Source organism: Spea bombifrons, chromosome 11 (assembly GCF_027358695.1).
Source record: "Spea bombifrons isolate aSpeBom1 chromosome 11, aSpeBom1.2.pri, whole genome shotgun sequence".
NCBI lineage: Eukaryota > Metazoa > Chordata > Amphibia > Anura > Pelobatidae > Spea > Spea bombifrons.
In genome coordinates this window covers 35708250-35726622 of record NC_071097.1, presented here as the reverse complement: position 1 = coordinate 35726622, position 18373 = coordinate 35708250, and the positions used below count along the sequence as shown (strand labels likewise).

The 18373-nt window shown below is 42.1% G+C and overlaps 2 protein-coding genes and 2 long non-coding RNA genes across 6 annotated transcripts in view; 1 reads left to right on the top strand and 3 right to left on the bottom strand.

Annotated features, from left to right (window-relative positions):
- Positions 1 to 108: 108 nt before the first annotated feature.
- On the bottom strand, positions 109 to 4373 carry LOC128468521 (uncharacterized). 2 transcript variants are annotated; one of them, XR_008345854.1, is made up of 4 exons: positions 4274 to 4373; positions 3178 to 3260; positions 736 to 816; positions 109 to 555 (listed from the first exon to the last, which is right to left on the bottom strand). It is a non-coding gene; the product is annotated as an uncharacterized LOC128468521 (long non-coding RNA). The 2 variants fall into 2 exon arrangements; XR_008345853.1 differs by having other exon boundaries at positions 109 to 816.
- Positions 4374 to 8620: 4247 nt separating this feature from the next.
- LOC128468325 (piggyBac transposable element-derived protein 4-like) lies at positions 8621 to 11026 on the top strand. Its single transcript, XM_053450013.1, has 2 exons — positions 8621 to 10135; positions 10919 to 11026. Exons 1-2 carry the CDS (start codon positions 8621 to 8623, stop codon positions 11024 to 11026), a joined length of 1623 nt encoding a protein of 540 aa, XP_053305988.1.
- A 2303-nt stretch (positions 11027 to 13329) lies between these two features.
- Positions 13330 to 15258, bottom strand: LOC128468627 (uncharacterized). Its single transcript, XR_008345883.1, has 2 exons — positions 14944 to 15258; positions 13330 to 13917 (listed from the first exon to the last, which is right to left on the bottom strand). It is a non-coding gene; the product is annotated as an uncharacterized LOC128468627 (long non-coding RNA).
- A 1617-nt stretch (positions 15259 to 16875) lies between these two features.
- The window catches only part of RBM20 (RNA binding motif protein 20), a 79846-nt gene continuing 78348 nt past the window's right edge, over positions 16876 to 18373 (bottom strand). For both annotated transcript variants that reach the window (XM_053450460.1, XM_053450461.1), the window contains exon 14: positions 16876 to 17220. In XM_053450460.1, the coding sequence (XP_053306435.1) occupies positions 17110 to 17220 (111 nt within the window). In that variant the 3' untranslated portion in view covers positions 16876 to 17109. The remainder of the gene's footprint in view (positions 17221 to 18373) is intronic.

The following is an 18373-nucleotide window of genomic DNA, read 5'->3' as shown; positions in this document are numbered from 1 at the left end:
AACCCCTTAATGACAAAGCCCGTACATGTACGGGCTCAACATGCATTGTTTTCAATGGGTTTAGGAACCGCCCATTGTCTTTAAGGGGTTAAACTGCCCCCCCCATTTTGTTTTTAAAGGTCACATACATTTCTATATGCCATTAGGGTACGGCAGCAAATAAGGTATTAGACCAAGGAATTCATTCCAACAGAAAAAGCACGAACTGATACACATTTTTATAACTTTGAATTTTATTGAATCAAAGGTGATCGTTTATCCATAAAGTAGAGCAATAATGAATGTATCAGGGAATCAGGCGATGCACAGAAGACAGTGGTCACATTTCATTGAAACAACCGTAGAACAGGAAGAAAAAACGAATGAGGTAAGTAGAAAAGAGATAGTTTTAGGACTTTGTAAGGGCATAAATACATTTTTATCTAGTAAACTGATAAAAACCAAATGGTTTTGGTTGTCATTTTTGTTGGATCCCACAAAGAAAGAAAGAAAAAAACAAAACAAACCACTGTAACCACAAACATTCTGTTCTGTTCTGTATAAACTTCCTCAGTGCTTCTGGAAATCCCATGAAAGGTCACTTGATTTAGAGTATAATAAACAAGAACATCCCCCAAAAACGGTCTGAGGATTATAAGTAAAATCTGAGCAGTCTGTAGAAAACGGCCCAGCGGGAGAAGCAATCGTAAACATCTATTTACCCCTGGAAGCGAAATGGAGCCATGAGATACTTACCAACAACAACAACATTAGCATTAATTTCAGCTGGATTCTCAAGTTCCATTGTGAATATTCTGATTGGTTTCCTAGTATCACCTAAAAAAGATTTTTGAGGGGAAAAAAGCTGTATTAGTAAATAAGAAAACCAAATGCAGGACATGCCGGGCGTATGCGCTGCTGCAACGAACATTTAGAAACGCAAACGTGGAATAAAAGGAGGGCAAGTTAAACAGAACCCGGGGTGCAAAGTGATAAACTGATCGTAATGCCTTAGCAACCAGGGGAATGTTCCTGCTGCTCGGTGATCTTCTACAACTCTGCACCACACTTTATAATACAACACATTTACAAAACCCTGAATGTCTATTACAACATTCAAAGGTGGTCTTTATCAGCCTGATGCAGTGATTTAGTACCTCAATGCTGGTGGGGACACATCCTTTAAGTATTGAATGCATTACTGTCTAGGGAGATATATATCTCTAATAAGTACATATTTGGGTTAAAATTTGGAGTTGTGTATGTGCACCGCATGAACTAAGGCTTGCATAATTTGATTACAGCCGTCGAAGGTGCCGTTCCACCTACCGAATATGATATTTTTTTAAACTACATCCAACCTTAGAAACAACATTCCTAACCCTGCTAAGAGCCTGAACCCTTCCCCAAAATAATTGTATCCAGGAAAAGTTAGCTTTGTTTAGAATGTTTCCCCGGTACACTTAATCGTCATATGACACAATAATGGCCACTGATAGGCTGTTGCTTTAGAAACCATAAAAAAAAGCTTCCTAAGTTTTGGTGGTGGTTTTATCTGTGTTTTTAACTTCAGAAAAAAAAAATCTGCCAAGGTTTATTTGTACAAGTGAAGCAACATCTTTAAGTGAAAAAACACACATCAGCACATACATGTTTGCACACCACGTCTTTCAGCTCTGGATTATGGCACACGCAAAGTAGCAACGTTATTCACAGCTTTTTATCAAATATTTCCAAGCATTTTGGCTTTTAATCTGTTATCGGATTTTAGGAAATTGTTTATTCAAAGACCACGTTTTGGAAACAAATCACCTAATTCTCTGATTAATACATCCGATGTTGGACTGTATTCATAAATAAAATGTGTGGAATTCCACATTATATCAACAGTAGGGGAAAAGGGATAAATTAGCCATTACAATGGAGACTCTGGAATAATGCCATTACCAATTAGAAGGATGTAAGTATTGCACACAAATGGTTAAATGTTATCTATAAGTTGTGCTTTTTAAATGTTCTTTTTCACGTGCACTGTACCAGATAAACTATATGTTTGCACATGGTTCAACAAACAAGAGCATGTGTTAAGTCTGGAAAAAGCCATTAACAACGGACAAGGATCCAAATAAACACTTGCAGAGGTTTTAGAATAAGTGCTTCAAACCAGATCTGCCTTACAGCACAGGAGGTAGCGCTCCGGAAATCCAAACTGACTGCCTTGGCATGTAAACTTGAAGAACATGGTTGTGAACCGTCCATGCATTTGCCACCCTTAAGCAGATACATAACATTTGTATACAAAAGTTTGGGGTCACTCAAAAGTTTTAATTCATGGAAAACAAGGACATTTCTGTCTGTAACATAATTGCAGAAGGGGTTTTCTAACCATCAATTAACCTTTTAAACTTAAACCCGGATCAGGGAACACAACGTGCCATTGGAACACAGGAGTGATGGGAATGAAGAGATTCCATTCAAAATCAGCCATTTCCAGCTACAATAGTCATTTACAACATTAACCCCGTCTGTGCTGGATTTATGATCCATTTCGTGTTATGCGATTTTACTTCCAAAACCTTTGAGCAGTAGTTTATATCAAAACACCCATATCCTCAGGATTCAGGGCACTTTCAGCTCCTGATTCTTGCGTCTCCTAAAAACAATCCAGATGAATGAAACAAGAAGCAGTGATCCCTGGATGCTTACAAAAAAAGGTGCAAGGTAATAGCTTAGATTTAAAGTGTGTTGTTCCGACCTTTGGATGGGCAGGTCCAATAAATACCGTAACGCGATCTTTATAGCACTGACAGAAACAATATTTTTCTTGGCCATAAACCTAATTTTTCTGTATGCTGACAGCAGTAACAAGGAGGCAAACAGGACCTCTACAAATAATCCTTAATACACAAAGTATTTTCTGACTTTTATATGGCTAAATGTTACATTGTGTAGCTCTGCAAGCTCCACTGCCAGCAACTCTATCCAGGAAATCCTCAGACTTTCTAGAAAGCTATCAACATGTACAAAAGGATATGTATATATTAACAGATTGCCCTCTAGATTGTAAGCCTGCAAGGCAAGCCCTTTTTACCCAGTGTAATGGCTCTTCTCAGTCTGTCTGTCCTACTTTTGTCAGGCCCCTTTAACACATGGCGCTATATAAATAAAAATATTAATAATAATAATAATAATAGTTACCTGTCTGCAAACACGAGGGACAATGATCTTATGGTGTTAATGGTATATCTGCAGCCTCTTATGGACACTCAGCGATGTTCCAACTACACAGAAAAACAGCAGGGTTAATATAAAACTTTGTGGTTGTTCTTGAAAGACGCGGCTGGATTTTCCATTTAACCGGGGATATGATGCATATTGCGGGGGCTGCACTAAATCCATAAACAGTACATTCTGGCCAAAAAAAATATATATAGCAAAAACCAGTATAGCTGGAGAGCTGGTGCAGACAGGTGGAGCGATCTAATTAAAATTTAGGAGACCAGAATTCAGGAACCGACGTAACCATAGCGATTAAATGGCAGGAAACTACAGCGGAGATATGGATAGATATATATATTATACACACACAGAGACCTAAATAGCCTTAGAAGCTTACAATTTAGTTCCCCAATAAAGTTATAACCTTCACCAAAAATGCTTAACCATCTTTACAGTAATATATCCACAACATTTACCCCCCCACACACACATACACACAATACATATGGAGGGGCAGATCTATTGCCAGAAATTAAAACTGCAGGAAAGTTTGAGTGTCACCAACTGCCCCAGTCTCCACTCATGGGTACTTCAGTGCCTAACTAACTTACCCCACTCTAGCCATTTGCCCCAGCCAGTGTTAGTTAAATTTTCCCACCACCCCACAAATTTTTATAAACTAAAATATATATATATATATATTACGGTATATTGATGACCCTTAATGAGGGGGATAAAACCCAGTTACCTTTAGGCATCTACCTGCCCCTGGGGGATATCACTTTACAGGGCAGACACACCCCCTGCCCCCCCATACACACGCAGAATGCACAATGGAGGCAGTAACTCGCAGGACACTGGGAACCAGTCACTGTCAGGACTATCGGGCCCTGACGCAGCTGCTGCAGAACTTCTCGGCGCTCAAGTTATTTCTGTCAGGTGTCACCCTCGGACAGCAAACTATATATCAAGAGGTTCTGCAGCAGCTAACAAGCCCAGGCCATGAAACCCCTTCCTTATGCATCTACCCATCTCTCCCACCCCCCAGCAGTCCAGGTGCGGGGCCCCCGCTCACCCCGGTCCGCGCTCCCCCAGGTCCGGACCGCGCACTCGCCGTTTTTGTTTTGATCCCAATATTTTTGTATCCTCCCTCAGCACGTCTGCCCAGTAACAGTGTCACGTGCACAGGAGGACGGAGACGCCACCCATTGGCCGATGGACAAGGGTGTGCGAGGGAGGTAGCCAATAACTAGCGGGAATGGGCGGGGATCCTGGGGCGGGAGCGGCTCGTGAGGGAGACGTCACGGCACAGGGCTGGCTTTGGGTCTGGCAAAGGCGGCCATTTTGTGTCGATCTTGTCCGCACATGTCACGCTTCACGTCAAAACACTCGTGACGCGTGGGTCAGGGATGGGGCTGACTTGGTTAGGTCTGCCACAGTGCCACTGCCTTCACGCCCAGGCAGACTGAAATATTATATGAAATATTGCTGCCATTAATTTGTGGTAGATTATATAAAGGGCCTTTTTCCACAGCATTCCTCCCATGAAAAGTATTATGAATGATTTAACTACAAAAATCTAATATTCTAATATATTAAAGAATTAAAAAAATATTTTAAAAAATAAATGCTTAGGTATTTTAATTTCCAGTATTTTTGTGACAGGATTTCAAGAAAAAACTGGAGTTTATGCAGAGCTGTTGGCGTCATGCTAACTTTTCCACCGTAAATTCCCAGATAAAACCCCAAATTCTGCCCTTTTCCCCATCTGTGTAAACGCAGCAATCCTTTTTTCGTTTATTCATTCGAGATGTCATGTTTGTCTTTACGTTTTCTTAAAACAAAAGTGATCATAGGCACGAAAAGCAAGAGTAAGGAGCGAGAAACTTTGACAGAGATGATGGAAAGTTTTTCAGGTCAACAATTCCGTAAAAAGTGGCGTATCTCATGCACGGGTTTATTGGGACTAAACCCCAGCAAAATTACCCACCGGATCTGCAATGGATACCCCCTGGGAGTCGGGGTATCTTCTCTGCAACAGAAATACGGACAAAGCCTGCTAATTTCTATATACGCAATATAAATCAATAATATCGTTATAATTCAGGCCTGATTTACATTCAGACATTTCCAAAACTCTTTCTTCTATTTTTTTGTCCGCCTGAGTAACTTTCAGTGACATTTTCAGTTGTTTGCTGGGTCTCTTTAAACGTGACGCACCATGAATAGCACTCATGGGCACGTGTTTAGCTTTTTAGAAGCCGTCTGCTTCTTTCTATTATCTGTTATTATGATTTCTGGCATTGATGGGGGGAGTCAACTGCAAATTTTAACCTTATAAGCAATGTTCCATCTAATTTTTCTTAGTTGGCGTGTGCAGGAAATTTCTCTTGTGCAAAAAGTTTCACAGAGCAAAAATTTTGTGCGCACGATATCCGCGCCGCATAAAGCTTCAAAAAAAATATTATTTTTTTCTTTTTTGGGGAAAAACTGTTGTGCGCACAATTTTTGGACATGTGCGCTCTCTAAAAAAGCTATGTGCGCACGCACAAGCGCACAGCTTAGAGGGAACACTGCTTAAAAGACTCAATTGACGTAAGAGTTATTAGCCAACATTAGTCAATAATCACGAGCCGGTCCTCAAATATACATTATATGAAGGCTCGCTCGTTAACTCGCTTGGCTCAAAGGTGGTTAAAGGTACTCGGCCTAGTTTACCCCCAAAAAAGAGCTGAGTAGATACTTTAGACATAAGGAGTTACCCCAAAACTATTAATTTGCCATTAAAAAATGTTGTTTTTTTTTAATATAAATGCAGTTCTTTCAAACTTGCGCTGTCATGGTTTGCTTTTGGTGAAGTGGAAGTGACTGTGCTATCTGATGCTTGGGGTAGGCTGCTATGATCCTTTATTGTCCTTTTCAGGACAATAGCCACACAGTGTAGCTCAGCTTCAGCTAGCCACAGTTGTAAAGCAGCCCTGTTGCAGCGGCATCCCCCCTTCTCCCTGCAACGCTGGTTCTGTCTGGCAGTGAAGGGGTTAATTGTTGGTGTCCCGGCAGGAGGAAGCAGTGTTTGGTGGGAGTACCCAGTTGGGGTACAGGTCGTTCCCGTCACAATATAACAAAGTAAGAACTTCCCTCGCTTTTCAGTGCTCCTTTTTTTTTACTATGGGTTTGGAGCAGCAAACCGTGGTAAGGTAACAGACCCTTCGTCTGTGCGGACAGCTCGCTCGGAACTTGCGTCCTTCTCATGTCTTGCATTTTAAGAACAAACCCATCATTTGCCAGCCAAAAAGTCGGGCCAGCAAGAGAAAAGTAAAAATCGCGAAGAAAACATCCAGTGGTGCATTTGATGCACTTTTAACCCCTTAGCGACAATCCACTTACATGTACGGGGTCACGATGCAATGTGTTAGTGACAATGCCTGTACATGTACATGGTAGTGTTATTTGCCGTTGATCGCAGCGTTTTCGCTCCTTGAGGTGGGGGTACTGTCAGGCTCCACCCTGCTCAGCCTGGACCATGCAGTCATTATTAACGCTCAGGTTTATTTGCAACCACTAGTGGCCACCCTTCCTATCTGAGCCATGTTATCGGAGATGAGGCCTACCTTTATAAACCAGCTCTGCCCCTCAGACAATGCCTTTGCATTACAGTGTTAGCAGCATATTGCTGTGGCTTTGCACCTGGTCCTGAATTGTTCCTGGCATCCTGTTTCTGATCTTCAGCTTCTGACCTGGCTTGATATTGACCACTCTCCTGTTTACCATATCTGGCTTTTCTGAGCTCAGCTACTCAGTGCGGGCCCCCACCAACTCAGCTATCCAGTGGGCTTCCTGCCGTCCTCCTTGCCGGCAGGCTACCTGCCGTCCGCCCTGCCAGCGGGCGTCCTGCCGTCCTCCCTGCCAGCGGGCGTCCTGCCGTCCTCCCTGCCAGCGGGCTTCCTGCCGTCCTCCCTGCCAGCGGGCGTCCTGCCGTCCTCCCTGCCAGCGGGCGTCCTGCCGTCCGCCTTGCCAGCGCGCGTCCTGCCGTCAGCCTTGCCAGCGGGCTTCCTGACGTCTGATCTGCCTGAGGACTTCCAAGCCGTGTGTATCGCTACAGTTCTATCTCGCTACAGTTCCCCTGTCTCGCTACCAAGATGCATCAAGGGGTACAGACAGACTCCCAAGTATCTCCTGCAACTGGGCTCCTACCTGACCTGCTTGCCTGGGTCCTGACACAATCACAGTGGTCACATCCCAAAAAATGACTGTTTCGTGACCCAACAAAGCCCAACCTCTTCGTAACTTTCTGATCTTGTATCAGAGAGAGGAGGCTTTGTTTGTTACTGAGCAGTTATCACATTATTCAACAACAACAAGTATTTATATCGCAATTTTCTGCTGGTGGGACTCAAAGCATTTTACAGGTATATGCATACGAGAAAAAGAGTGAATTATCTGAAGGATTGGGAGAAAAGATGGGTTTTAAGTCTTGTTTTAAAAGTCTCTAAAGATGGAGCCTCTCTGATTGATAGTGGTAGAGAGTTCCAGAATGTGGGAGCAGCATGACAGAATGCGTTGGAGTCAGATTTTGTGTACACTTTAGATATTGAGAGAAGAGACATATATGTGGATCGAAGGGGGCGAGCAGGGATGTAGGGTGTTAATAGCTCTTTCAGGTAACAGGGTCCCTGGTCATTTAGGGCTTTAAATGACAACACGCCTATTTTAAAGTGAATTCTCTATTTGATAGGAAGCCAATGGAGAGACCGTAAAATAGGCGTAATATGGCAAGAGCGGGGTTGATTTGTTAATAGTCTGGCAGCTGCGTTCTGAGCCAACTGCAGTTTGTGAAGTTCTTTTTCTGGCAGGCCTACATACAGTGCATTGCAATAATCCAGACGAGATGTCACAAATGCATGGATAAGGGTGGCAGTATCCTCTGGTGGGATTAGGTGCTTTATCCTGGCTATATTCCTCAAGTGGAAGAAGGCAGATTTTGTTGCAACAGAGATTTGACGTTTAAGTGACAAACCAATGTCAAGGAGTACTCAGAGATTTCGCACTTCACAGAGTAGCTCTGAACCCCTGAATTCTATGCCAGTTGTGTTAGTATTTCCTTGGATTGGCGCAGTTATCCTTACCTAAAGGAAAGGTAGAGCTACGTGTCATCTGCATAGCAGTGGTATCTTAATCCATGTTGTCTGATGATGTCCCCCAGTGGCATCATGTGTGTGGCAAATAGAGTGGGAGGTTCCATTGCTATTTTCCATTTATTTTCTTATATGATTATTTGATTTTTTTGTTTGATCTTTATTTTATTGCTTTTTTTTTGTTAAAATCTAAAAAAAAACTTGTTAGTAGTAGTTTAGGTACCCTTTCTCCAAATATCCAGTTAGAATTAATTTGCGTTAGGAGTTAGTTTTAGGTTTTTTTGATAATGAAGAAGCAGTATACTGCTGAAGAGGCTTATGCCATGTTGGCATCTGCCTCTGATGGTAACGAGACTGACACTGCATCAGACTTTGACCCAGGTCAGTTTTCTGACACTGACAGCAATGCCAGCGTCACAGCTCCTCTTGCTGATGAGCCAGCAGCAAAGAGGAGCCATACTACTGACCCTTCACCTGCCGCAGATGCTGGTGATGGTGAGGTATGGGTTCCCCCAAACCAAACCTCACCAGTCATCCCACCTTTTACTGCCACGCCTGGCATAAAGGTGGATGTGGCAGGTTTTACCCCAGTCCAATATCTGGACCTCTTTCTTGGGGAGTATATTCTGACCATGATAGCCTCCCAAACTAATATTTATGCAGCGAATTATATTGCTGCCCACCCAACTTGCAGCTTCTCCAAGCAGCAAAACTGGGATCCAACGGATGCCATGGAGCTCCGTCGATTTTGGGCCCTTACCCTTTGCATGGGCATAATTAAAAAACCCTCTATACGCTCCTACTGGAGCAAAGACATTGTTATGTCTACCCCCATATTCCCCCATACAATGCCCAGGTTACGTTATGAAATGCTGTTAGGTTTTCTGCATTTCAATGATAATAGCCAGTGCCCCCCAAAAGAAGACCCCCGGTATGATAGGCTATATAAGATACGGCCCCTTCTTACCCACTTTCAGGCCAGATTTGCTGAGTTGTATACCCCCCAGCAGAATTTGGCCATTGATGAGTCTCTCATGAAGTTCAAGGGGAGACTCGCGTTCAAACAGTACATACCATCAAAACGCTCCAGGTATGGAGTTAAGTTCTACAAACTCTGTGAGAGTGAAAGTGGGTACGTTCATGCATTCCGGATCTATGAGGGAAAGGACTGCCACCTTGACCCTCCTGGTTGCCCAGAATATCTGGGAACCAGTGCTAAAATTGTGTGGGACCTTATGCTCCCCCTGTTGAACAAAGGGTACCATCTGTACCTTGATAATTTTTACACCAGTGTCCCTTTGTTCCGACTGCTTTACTGCTTCGAGACAGTCGCCTGTGGTACTATAAGGAGTAACCGCAAGGGGTTCCCAGCACAATTGGCAAAGACCCAGTTAAAAAAGGGGGAATACTCTGCTCTGCGCCGGCAGGAGCTGCTAGCACTTAAGTTTAGAGACAAGAAGGATGTGAGGATGCTCAGCACCATCCATAATGAGAGCACTATGGGCATTCCTGTCCATGGCAGTGGTGGGGTTACTTTGAAGCCAGTGTGCGTCAGGGCTTATAATAAGCATATGGGAGGCGTGGACCTGGCAGACCAGCTGCTACAGCCATACCTTATCATGAGGAAGTGTAGGGCTTGGTACAAAAAGGTGGCAATCTACATGATGCAGATTGCCACCCACAATGCCTTCCTCATTTTCAAAAAGTCACACCCGGGAGCAAAAACTTTTCTCCAATTTCAGCTCCGGTTGATCTCCGAAATGTTGACTTCTAATGCACCTGGCCCTTCGGCCGTTTCAGCAGTGGGAAGGACTGCTGAAGCCCACTTTATTTATAAAATACCCCCAACAATCAAAAAGAGAAACCACCAAAAGGAATGCAGAGTGTGCCGAATGAAAGGCAAAAGGAAGGACACGTCATTCTACTGTCCTTCTTGCCCTTCCCAGCCGGGATTCTGTGTCGGCGATTGTTTTAGGGAGTACCATTCAGCTCCCATTCACCCCCCAGCAGCTGCCCATCCCATGTCGGTTGAGTGATTATTCTCTTTTCCTGTGAATAGTGTACCCATGTAACCTATATATTTGTTTTTCAAGGAGAGATAGAGCTTTCTTTTGATACCATAGTTAGATGATTAGCCAAAAATGTAGAATGAGAAATTTAGTAAAAATTAGAAAAAAACACCATTTTTTTAATACATTTTCCCTCTGAATCCTCACAAAATTAGGTACATTGATGGAAAACCCCTCCAAGTTTAGCAATTCAGGTGTCCTGATTTCAGAAATACCTAATTTATATAGATTTTCCATACTTTCCCAGCACTTATACTATAAGGTGTACATTATTCATACATTATTTTTTTATATATATATATATATATTTTAAAAAATGTTTAGAGGTCCTTTTAGGGACCTCTTGAACATGTTATTAATGCCAGGGATGTCACAATGACATCACTTAGCTCACTTTACTGTTTTTCTTAAATTATTATTTATTGTATTATTTTGGTTATTTATTTATTTATTTATTTATTTATTTTTAAATCTGTAATTTTTAAAAATGAAACAGTTTTCCGGCTTTCATTCCAGAAGCTGTTACGTGAGATCGGGCTGCAGAAAGCCGGTGATGCTGGCTTCTGCTGTCAGGGGGTAGCCCAGGCTGATCTCCCATGTAGGGATGTGTGCAAGAATCCATAGGGGATTCTTGGGATGCGTTTTTTTTTGTTTTTTTTTGGACATACCAGTACGTCCATAGAGGACTGAAGGGTTTAAGGGGTTAAATGATAATTTCTGTTGTCCAGTAAATCATTGTTTCTCGCATTCTACTTTTCTGTTCTGTATTCATTATCTACCTCCAATCTGCTCTGTGGGTGTGCAAGGGAGCGCTGGGTCTAAACGACATATTTACGGCACTAATGTTTCAATAAAACATTTTACCTTCAAAACTTAGATACAACAATCGGGCAACTTGTGCTTCATCTATGCTTCTCTACTTGGATACTGGGGTAAATAAATAGTTCTTGGCACTACACAACAGACATGGGATATGCATCTTTTGGCTCCAGGTTATAGAAGACATTTTGGTTATTTCGAAGTATACGTTTCTAAGATTTGAATGAAGGAGGGAAACAGATGTACCAGTAATATAGATACTGGAGGGGCAATTAGGAGTAATTGCTCGTTTGATGAGTCCATGGAGGTCCGGATAAAATTACAAACATTGAGGGACTTAGTCAAGGAACTTCATGAACTTCTCCAACAATTGTATCCGAAAGACTTTCTCTACAAGCAAAACAAAGTGACATTTTGGTTGAAAACAAAGGAAAGATGGTATTTTAAGTAATAAACAAACGTATTACTGATTGTAATGAAAAAAGGAGTCAAGTGAGAAGGAGATTTTGTGTAATGAGAAGTTTCTCGGGAGAATTGGAAGATTAGATTGTAAGCTCACAAGAGCAGGGCCCTCTTCTCCTTTGCACCAGTTTATTGTATGTGTTTATAATTCTTTCTACTGACTGTAACAGCGCTGCGGAACCTGCCGGTGCTTTATAAATAAATGTAATGTAATGTGTTGTAATGAAGGTTACTTGTGGGGTCTCGAGCAGAGGATATCTACAATAAATAAAAGAACGCCGTTGGGTTTACATGAGAACATTCTAGTTGTTTCCTTCTTTTTTGAACAGCCAGCCTCCTTCAAATGTTTGGGGTCACTTAGAAATGTCCTTGTTTTTTAAAGAAACGCAAATGTTCTATTTTTGTATTTTTTTGCATAGGTTTCATTCCTCTCTGATCCTAATGCAAGAAATCAGATTCTGGATCTTCCTTTTCCCTCCCCTGTAGTATCAGTATTTGCGGTTCCATGAGCCGGCACCCCTTTCTTCACAGGCATTCAAACGCTGTTTATTCAGCACCAACAAAGCCCTCGATTTCATCATCCGCATATAATACAAGCCACCTCTTGTGTATACGCGGACCGGTTATAACATGTCACTTATTGTATCCTGTTATAAGCAACAGGTGATATGAGGCTTAACATTTAAAGCGACCCATCACCCAAGGACAAGTCAACACGTCTACTCAATTCAGGGAGTGTTCCACTCCTTTATCATAGACAAGGACTGTCTGAGTCTCCGCTCGTTCGGGACGGCGGCTGGAGGAGAAGCGACTGGAGCAGAATAAGCAGGAAAAGCTTTCCAGGAGAGGGCAAAGAAATCATCACAGCATTTGTATCAGAGGCAGCCGTATTTCGTCATTAGTTACCCATCATCAATCAGTAGTACTCCGTGCCGAGAACATATTTACTCCCTGCGCGTGATGTGGCTGCAGGGTACACCCAGTCTGTACCCCGGGATCGGCATACATTAGGGTTAAATCAGAGAAAGGGGTATAAAAACCTCAAGGACAGCGGGGGACGGCTTATCAATATCCCTCCTCAACAGCGGTCAAAAGAAAGCCCGGTAACACCGTACCCGCAGCCCCTGGGGCAAACGTTCCCATGTATGTCATTGTGGTGGTTAGATCAGGTCCGTTTGTACGGAAACCCTTCGTCTTAAAACATTAAACATCGGATGACAAATGAATCTCGTTTTAATGATTTATTTAATTATCACAGATCTCTTACCTCAGTCTGTCCTCTGTAAATATGGACAGAGCATCGTATGATTAAAACGATCATTAAAACGATGCTAAAAAATATTGCATTCATTATTACATAGCTTAGAACTATTTACTATGTGGATGCCGCTGTGTGGTGTCTGTGGGTGATGCGGACGCTGCGTGGCGTCTGTGGGCGATGTGGATGCCGCTGCGTGGTGTCTGTGGGTGATGTGGATGCCCGCTGCGTGGTGTCTGTGGGTGATGTGGATGCCGCTGCGTGGTATCTGTGGGTGATGTGGATGCCCGCTATGTAGTATCTGGCCGTTTTAGTGTGTGTGTGTGTGTAGATCGATTTAATTATGCTCTTTAATATAGGTGCAATAATAAAAACGTTTAAAACCAAATGCATGAAAATCCTCTTTATTAAAATAATTTGTATCAAACAGTTTGAAATGCTTTACGGTGCAGCTGCGGTGACGAATCAGGTGACAGACGAGCGCTTATTTAAATAAAGCATAAATATATATATTTCTGGTCCAATTCAAGTAAAAAACGTGTCAATCACAGCTTCATAACCCACGGACACAGAGTTCCTGAACACAGTCTGACGGTAACGCTGCGCATGAGCACAGGTTTGGCGGCAAAAGTGCGGATATTATCAAAAATAGCGTAAAAAGCACAAAAGCATTCCAAAAGCATTTTTACACTTTGTTTCTTAATATTATTTTTTCACCTCGTGATCATAATTGTTTGGTTTTGTTAAAATGACCTTTAATACGACGCAGCTGCATACACTGTAATAGTCTGAGGAATATAATTCGTTATTTAGGAACTGTTTTCTCTTCTAGATTGTAAGCTTATTGGGCAAACCCCTCAAAAATGTTATGTGATGCAATGTTTACCCGTTGTACAGCGCTGTGGAATATGATGGCGCTATATACATCAATAATAATGATAATAATTATCAGCTGAATAAATTATCATCATTAACGCTATTTCACAGCAGCAAAAAAGATCGCTCTGATGTTGATAGATTCTGACAAATTCTGCTTTCCTTTGTCTGCTGTTGGGCTAATTTAATGGAAATAAATTAAAATCTATGTCAGAGCTGTTACATCTATTTATTCGTGAATTCATTCGAATTTTATATAAATTATATTATTTTGCAATGACGTATGGAGCAAACAAAAATAATTTTCAGAAATAAAATGAGCACAGAAAGATAAGTTATTTAAACACCTTTTATGTTAAACTCTATAAATAGAAGAATCTAAAGGGAATCCCCACCGGAAGTAAAAACCTGGGAATAACGGTTAAAAAGTATCAATTCCAAACCGATGCAAGATGAGCAGCCAATCAGAAAGAGGGGTTCAGGTGAATGATGGGGAACAGTATGAGCACGAAGGGCGGTTAAGGCTAAAAAAAAAAAAGAAGTTAAAAAACGACTTTTTAGACACTTTATTTCCCTTTCTGTGATTTACTATTTTAGTTGATGGGTGTGTTTTAAAGGGACATTTGAAGTAATTTACTCTAATAATAATTTCCCGGTTCCGAGCATCTACTCCTTCAACGGCAAGAACCAATCAGTGACTCTTAAAGTATGCGCATGGTTATGCTTCCTCGGTACAGTTAGGCAAGCTTTTGGGACCTCAGAGGTCTCTTTTTCAGGTGGCTTACAACCCACTGCAGGTCCTGACACATATATACTACTCCACATCGCAACAGCCTAGAGGAAGCCTAACTATTCACGTCCTTGGCCGAGCGGTTAAACCGTCTGCCCCAACGACCAACATATAAAAGTGGCTAATATACTCAATTAGCCGCTTATATGAACCCTCACTCCGGATCACGTCAGGATTGGTTCCTCGATCCGTTCTAAGGGGCGGAATCTTCCGTATCCCACGTTCCGTATACCTTCAGTGTAAGCAGAATGGTGTGACGTGCTATGGAGCTAACATCTATTGTGCTGATGGGCATAAAAAGTGAGCGTCCGTTAGTGAAAATGACATGCGACACACCTGTAATCCCTGGGCACGTGGCTGCGCACGCCCAACAAGACATACCAGACACAATGCCACAAATTAAATTTCCAGTAAATTATATCACCCCCCCCAAGGGCATATTCCTCGCAGCTCAGTTTACATGGAAGGAAATGAGAATCGGCCGATATCCGGACACGCCAAACTCAGCATAAGAACCAAAAGAACAGATTACAATATCATACAAAAAACACGCATCACAAAACGCACGGGACAATCGCCACACGTGTGCAGAAAAGCGACAATGTAACAGATCCGCGTTTGGTAAAAGGCGGAGAACAATAAATGTAAATAACGTGAAACCGCAGAGCAGGCGCTGCTGGGGATTATTTGATAACACGTGTCTTCCGTCACCCCCGGAGCTTAACCCCTTCAACTCCGCTGAAGGCAAGGGGTCACTACGGGAGAGCTTTTTGGTTTTGTTCAGAAACAAACTGTTAGATACTTTTAACCATAAGTAATATTTTTCTTTTAAGTGGAACTGTCACAATTAAGATACAAGCCTTAACTCCTAATTTCACCTAATGTATTCGTCTTAGTCTTTCGGTTCTGGTTTTGTCAGACCCTTTGAATGTCGGGACTGTAAGAAGCGCTGCAGGAATTGTTGGCGCTATATATATAAAAGATGATAATAATTAAACTGAATCCAGCAATGAAGACCATCTGTAACATATTATTATGTTTATTTAATGTATCATTTTTAGGTTGCCAGCTTTGACAGGGAATCTGCCCCCATCAAAGGTATAGCCAGAACATGTCATGCAAATTCCCCTCCGCTTCCCATGATCCCTCAGTGCAGACTGTATTGGAATCCTCCCGTCAGCCTGAGCAGGAAGTTGTAAGCCACTTCCTGTCCTCTCTCCCTACGTCAGCACAAGCAGGAAGTTGTGAGCTGCTTCCTGTTCTCTCCCCGCGTTGTTTTAGAGGATGAGCGCATGAGCCTCTAGCGCTAGAGATTGTCTCCAGCCGCGCAGGTCCCTCCGTAACGCTATTATCACAGATATCTCAGGGTGAGGGGGCGATTTATACCCTGTGACGGGGCAGCAAGATGGCGGCTCCCAAATACAGTGCAATGAAGGGTACTTTTTATATTAATATCTAAGTAAATAGAACATTATAGGAATTGAGAATAATCTGGAACGTGACAGTTCCCCTTAAAAATCAAGATGTTTTATGTGTTGTGCGCAGCTTATTAAATAGCAAATCAGAAGAAAGTAATGGTCTCGGTAGAATAAATATAGCTTTCAAAATAAATAAATACTCTTAACTTTGTATTAGTTGGATAATTCATCCGCCCGATGTATAATATACAATTTCTTATCGTAGATATAAATTCACAATTCTGAAAATCAGAATTTTTGCTCAAAACGTGTTGGCCGGCCGGCCTCTCTCACAGCGACGACGTTTCACACGACAAACAAGTATAAATTCAGCTCCGACTTTTACCTATCCTCGACTCGTTTACCGTATAACAGTTTTATTTTAGTTTAAGTATCTTTTAACCAAAACCGGTCGTTACATAAGCTAATCCTTAGTTACATTGTATTAAAAAAAAGGTCCCTGAGAATTTAGAATAAAAAATAAAAAAAAAAAGTTCTTGAAAAAATTAATTTATATTTATAAGGACACAAGGGTGTTTTTTTTTGGGGGGGGCACACAAAGGGTCCTCGTGGCATTTTGTCACCACGTCGTAAATACTTCCAATACTTTCACAGTCTGCACGGGAGACCCTAAACCTCTTCATCCATGCTACAAATTTCTTACCTCCGTCGCATAGAATTCCAAACGTTATCATCTTAAAAGGAAATTCTATCGACTTTGTACAAAAATTAAACCCAAAAATCTCTGAGGTTGTTCAGTTTTTATCTAAAAGGCACTTCGGTGGCGGGTGATCTTCCGCTCTGATGGTTTTTCGAGGAAAGAAATCCAAACTTCTCACCGGGGTTTCCTGATGAAATGAATCCTAAAAGTAGATTTTGGTTCCAGGACTGATGCTTTCGGTCGAGCAGCCTTTCATTTATTTGTATCTCTGCCCTTCCCCTACTTCCTCGGCGTTCGATATTAGAGGGTTAATGTCTGAGACGCGTCCCTTTTTTGCGTTGCTCTAGAATTATTCCATTGTTCTTCACTCAGAAGAACTTATTTTTATGGCCTGTTCTTCTCAAACTGAGGGACGATACCAACATCTTCTTGCTGGGACCCTGCATTCACTCCTCCTATTCCCAAACTTCCTTCCGCCAGCTTCGACAAGTAGTTCTAGAAGAAGAAAAAGGCATTGAATTAGAATTATAACAATTATTTCAACCTAAACTTTGTGCTTGAGGTACTCGGCTCCATCACAGCGCCTCGCTCGGTCCAGCTGATCATGAGACACCGGAGGACATGCTGGACGCCGGCCAACTCGAACTCCTCAAGGGTCTGTGCGTCCAGAGGACGGGTCTCTCTAGGGTTATGGGCCAACTTGGCCAACTTTACGACAGTGGACCGGCCACCGAAATTAAATTAGGGGTAGGTTAGTAGTAAGTTAACCAAGTGCCCCCTAGCCAATTCGGCTTGAAAGCACACTAGAAGGAATATTGTGCCTTTATTTTTAGCGCCAGCAGGGGGCAGAGAAGAGTCGGAGGATTAGAGCTCTGAGCAAAATAATCAAAATAATTTATTTTCCATAAAATAAACAAAGGCGATAAAATAAATTTTATAATAAAAAAAAATGACTCCACTTGGAAGAGAAAAATGTAAACAGTCCAATGGGCCGTGAAATAAAACCAGATTTAATATTATTGCCTGAAATAAAAATATACATTATGCATGTTAAAAGACATCCGTTTGTCCGGCTGAGGGTATGTTCTGTCCATCTCCTTAGTACAGCCAGATCTTTGGAATGTGAATATCAGCTGAATTATTACGAATTATCAATGTTCTAACCTTTTTTTTTTGGAAAATATGAGAAACCAGGAACTTTTCAACGTTCTACTGATTAATGTTGTTTTTTTAATGTATTTTTAATGGGTTCCAGTGGCGCGTGTCCAAGACACGGCTTCCTACCGGAACTCCTCGCTTATCGCGGAGATCTGTGCGCTCGCAGTTTAAATGTTGGCCTCGGAGCCTTAATTGCGGGATAATGATAGCAGAGAGCAATTAAAAATGACAAGCGTAACATGCCTTTTAGTGTCCGCATCCCGGGGGCGAAGCCCAACTTATGTCAGGAGCTTAAACCTTTTAAGTGAGAGCATCTGTCTTCATCCTTCACTCGCACTTGCACTCGGATTATGGCTTTAATGAGAAACAGCGTTTGGTAAGGTGGGATCTGAGGGCTGTCAGACAGCGACCGAGTCCATCGCTAGAGAGTGGCCCTTCGGGAATACAAAAAGCTTTCGCTAATGATATCTTGTGTCTATCGGTGCTGCGC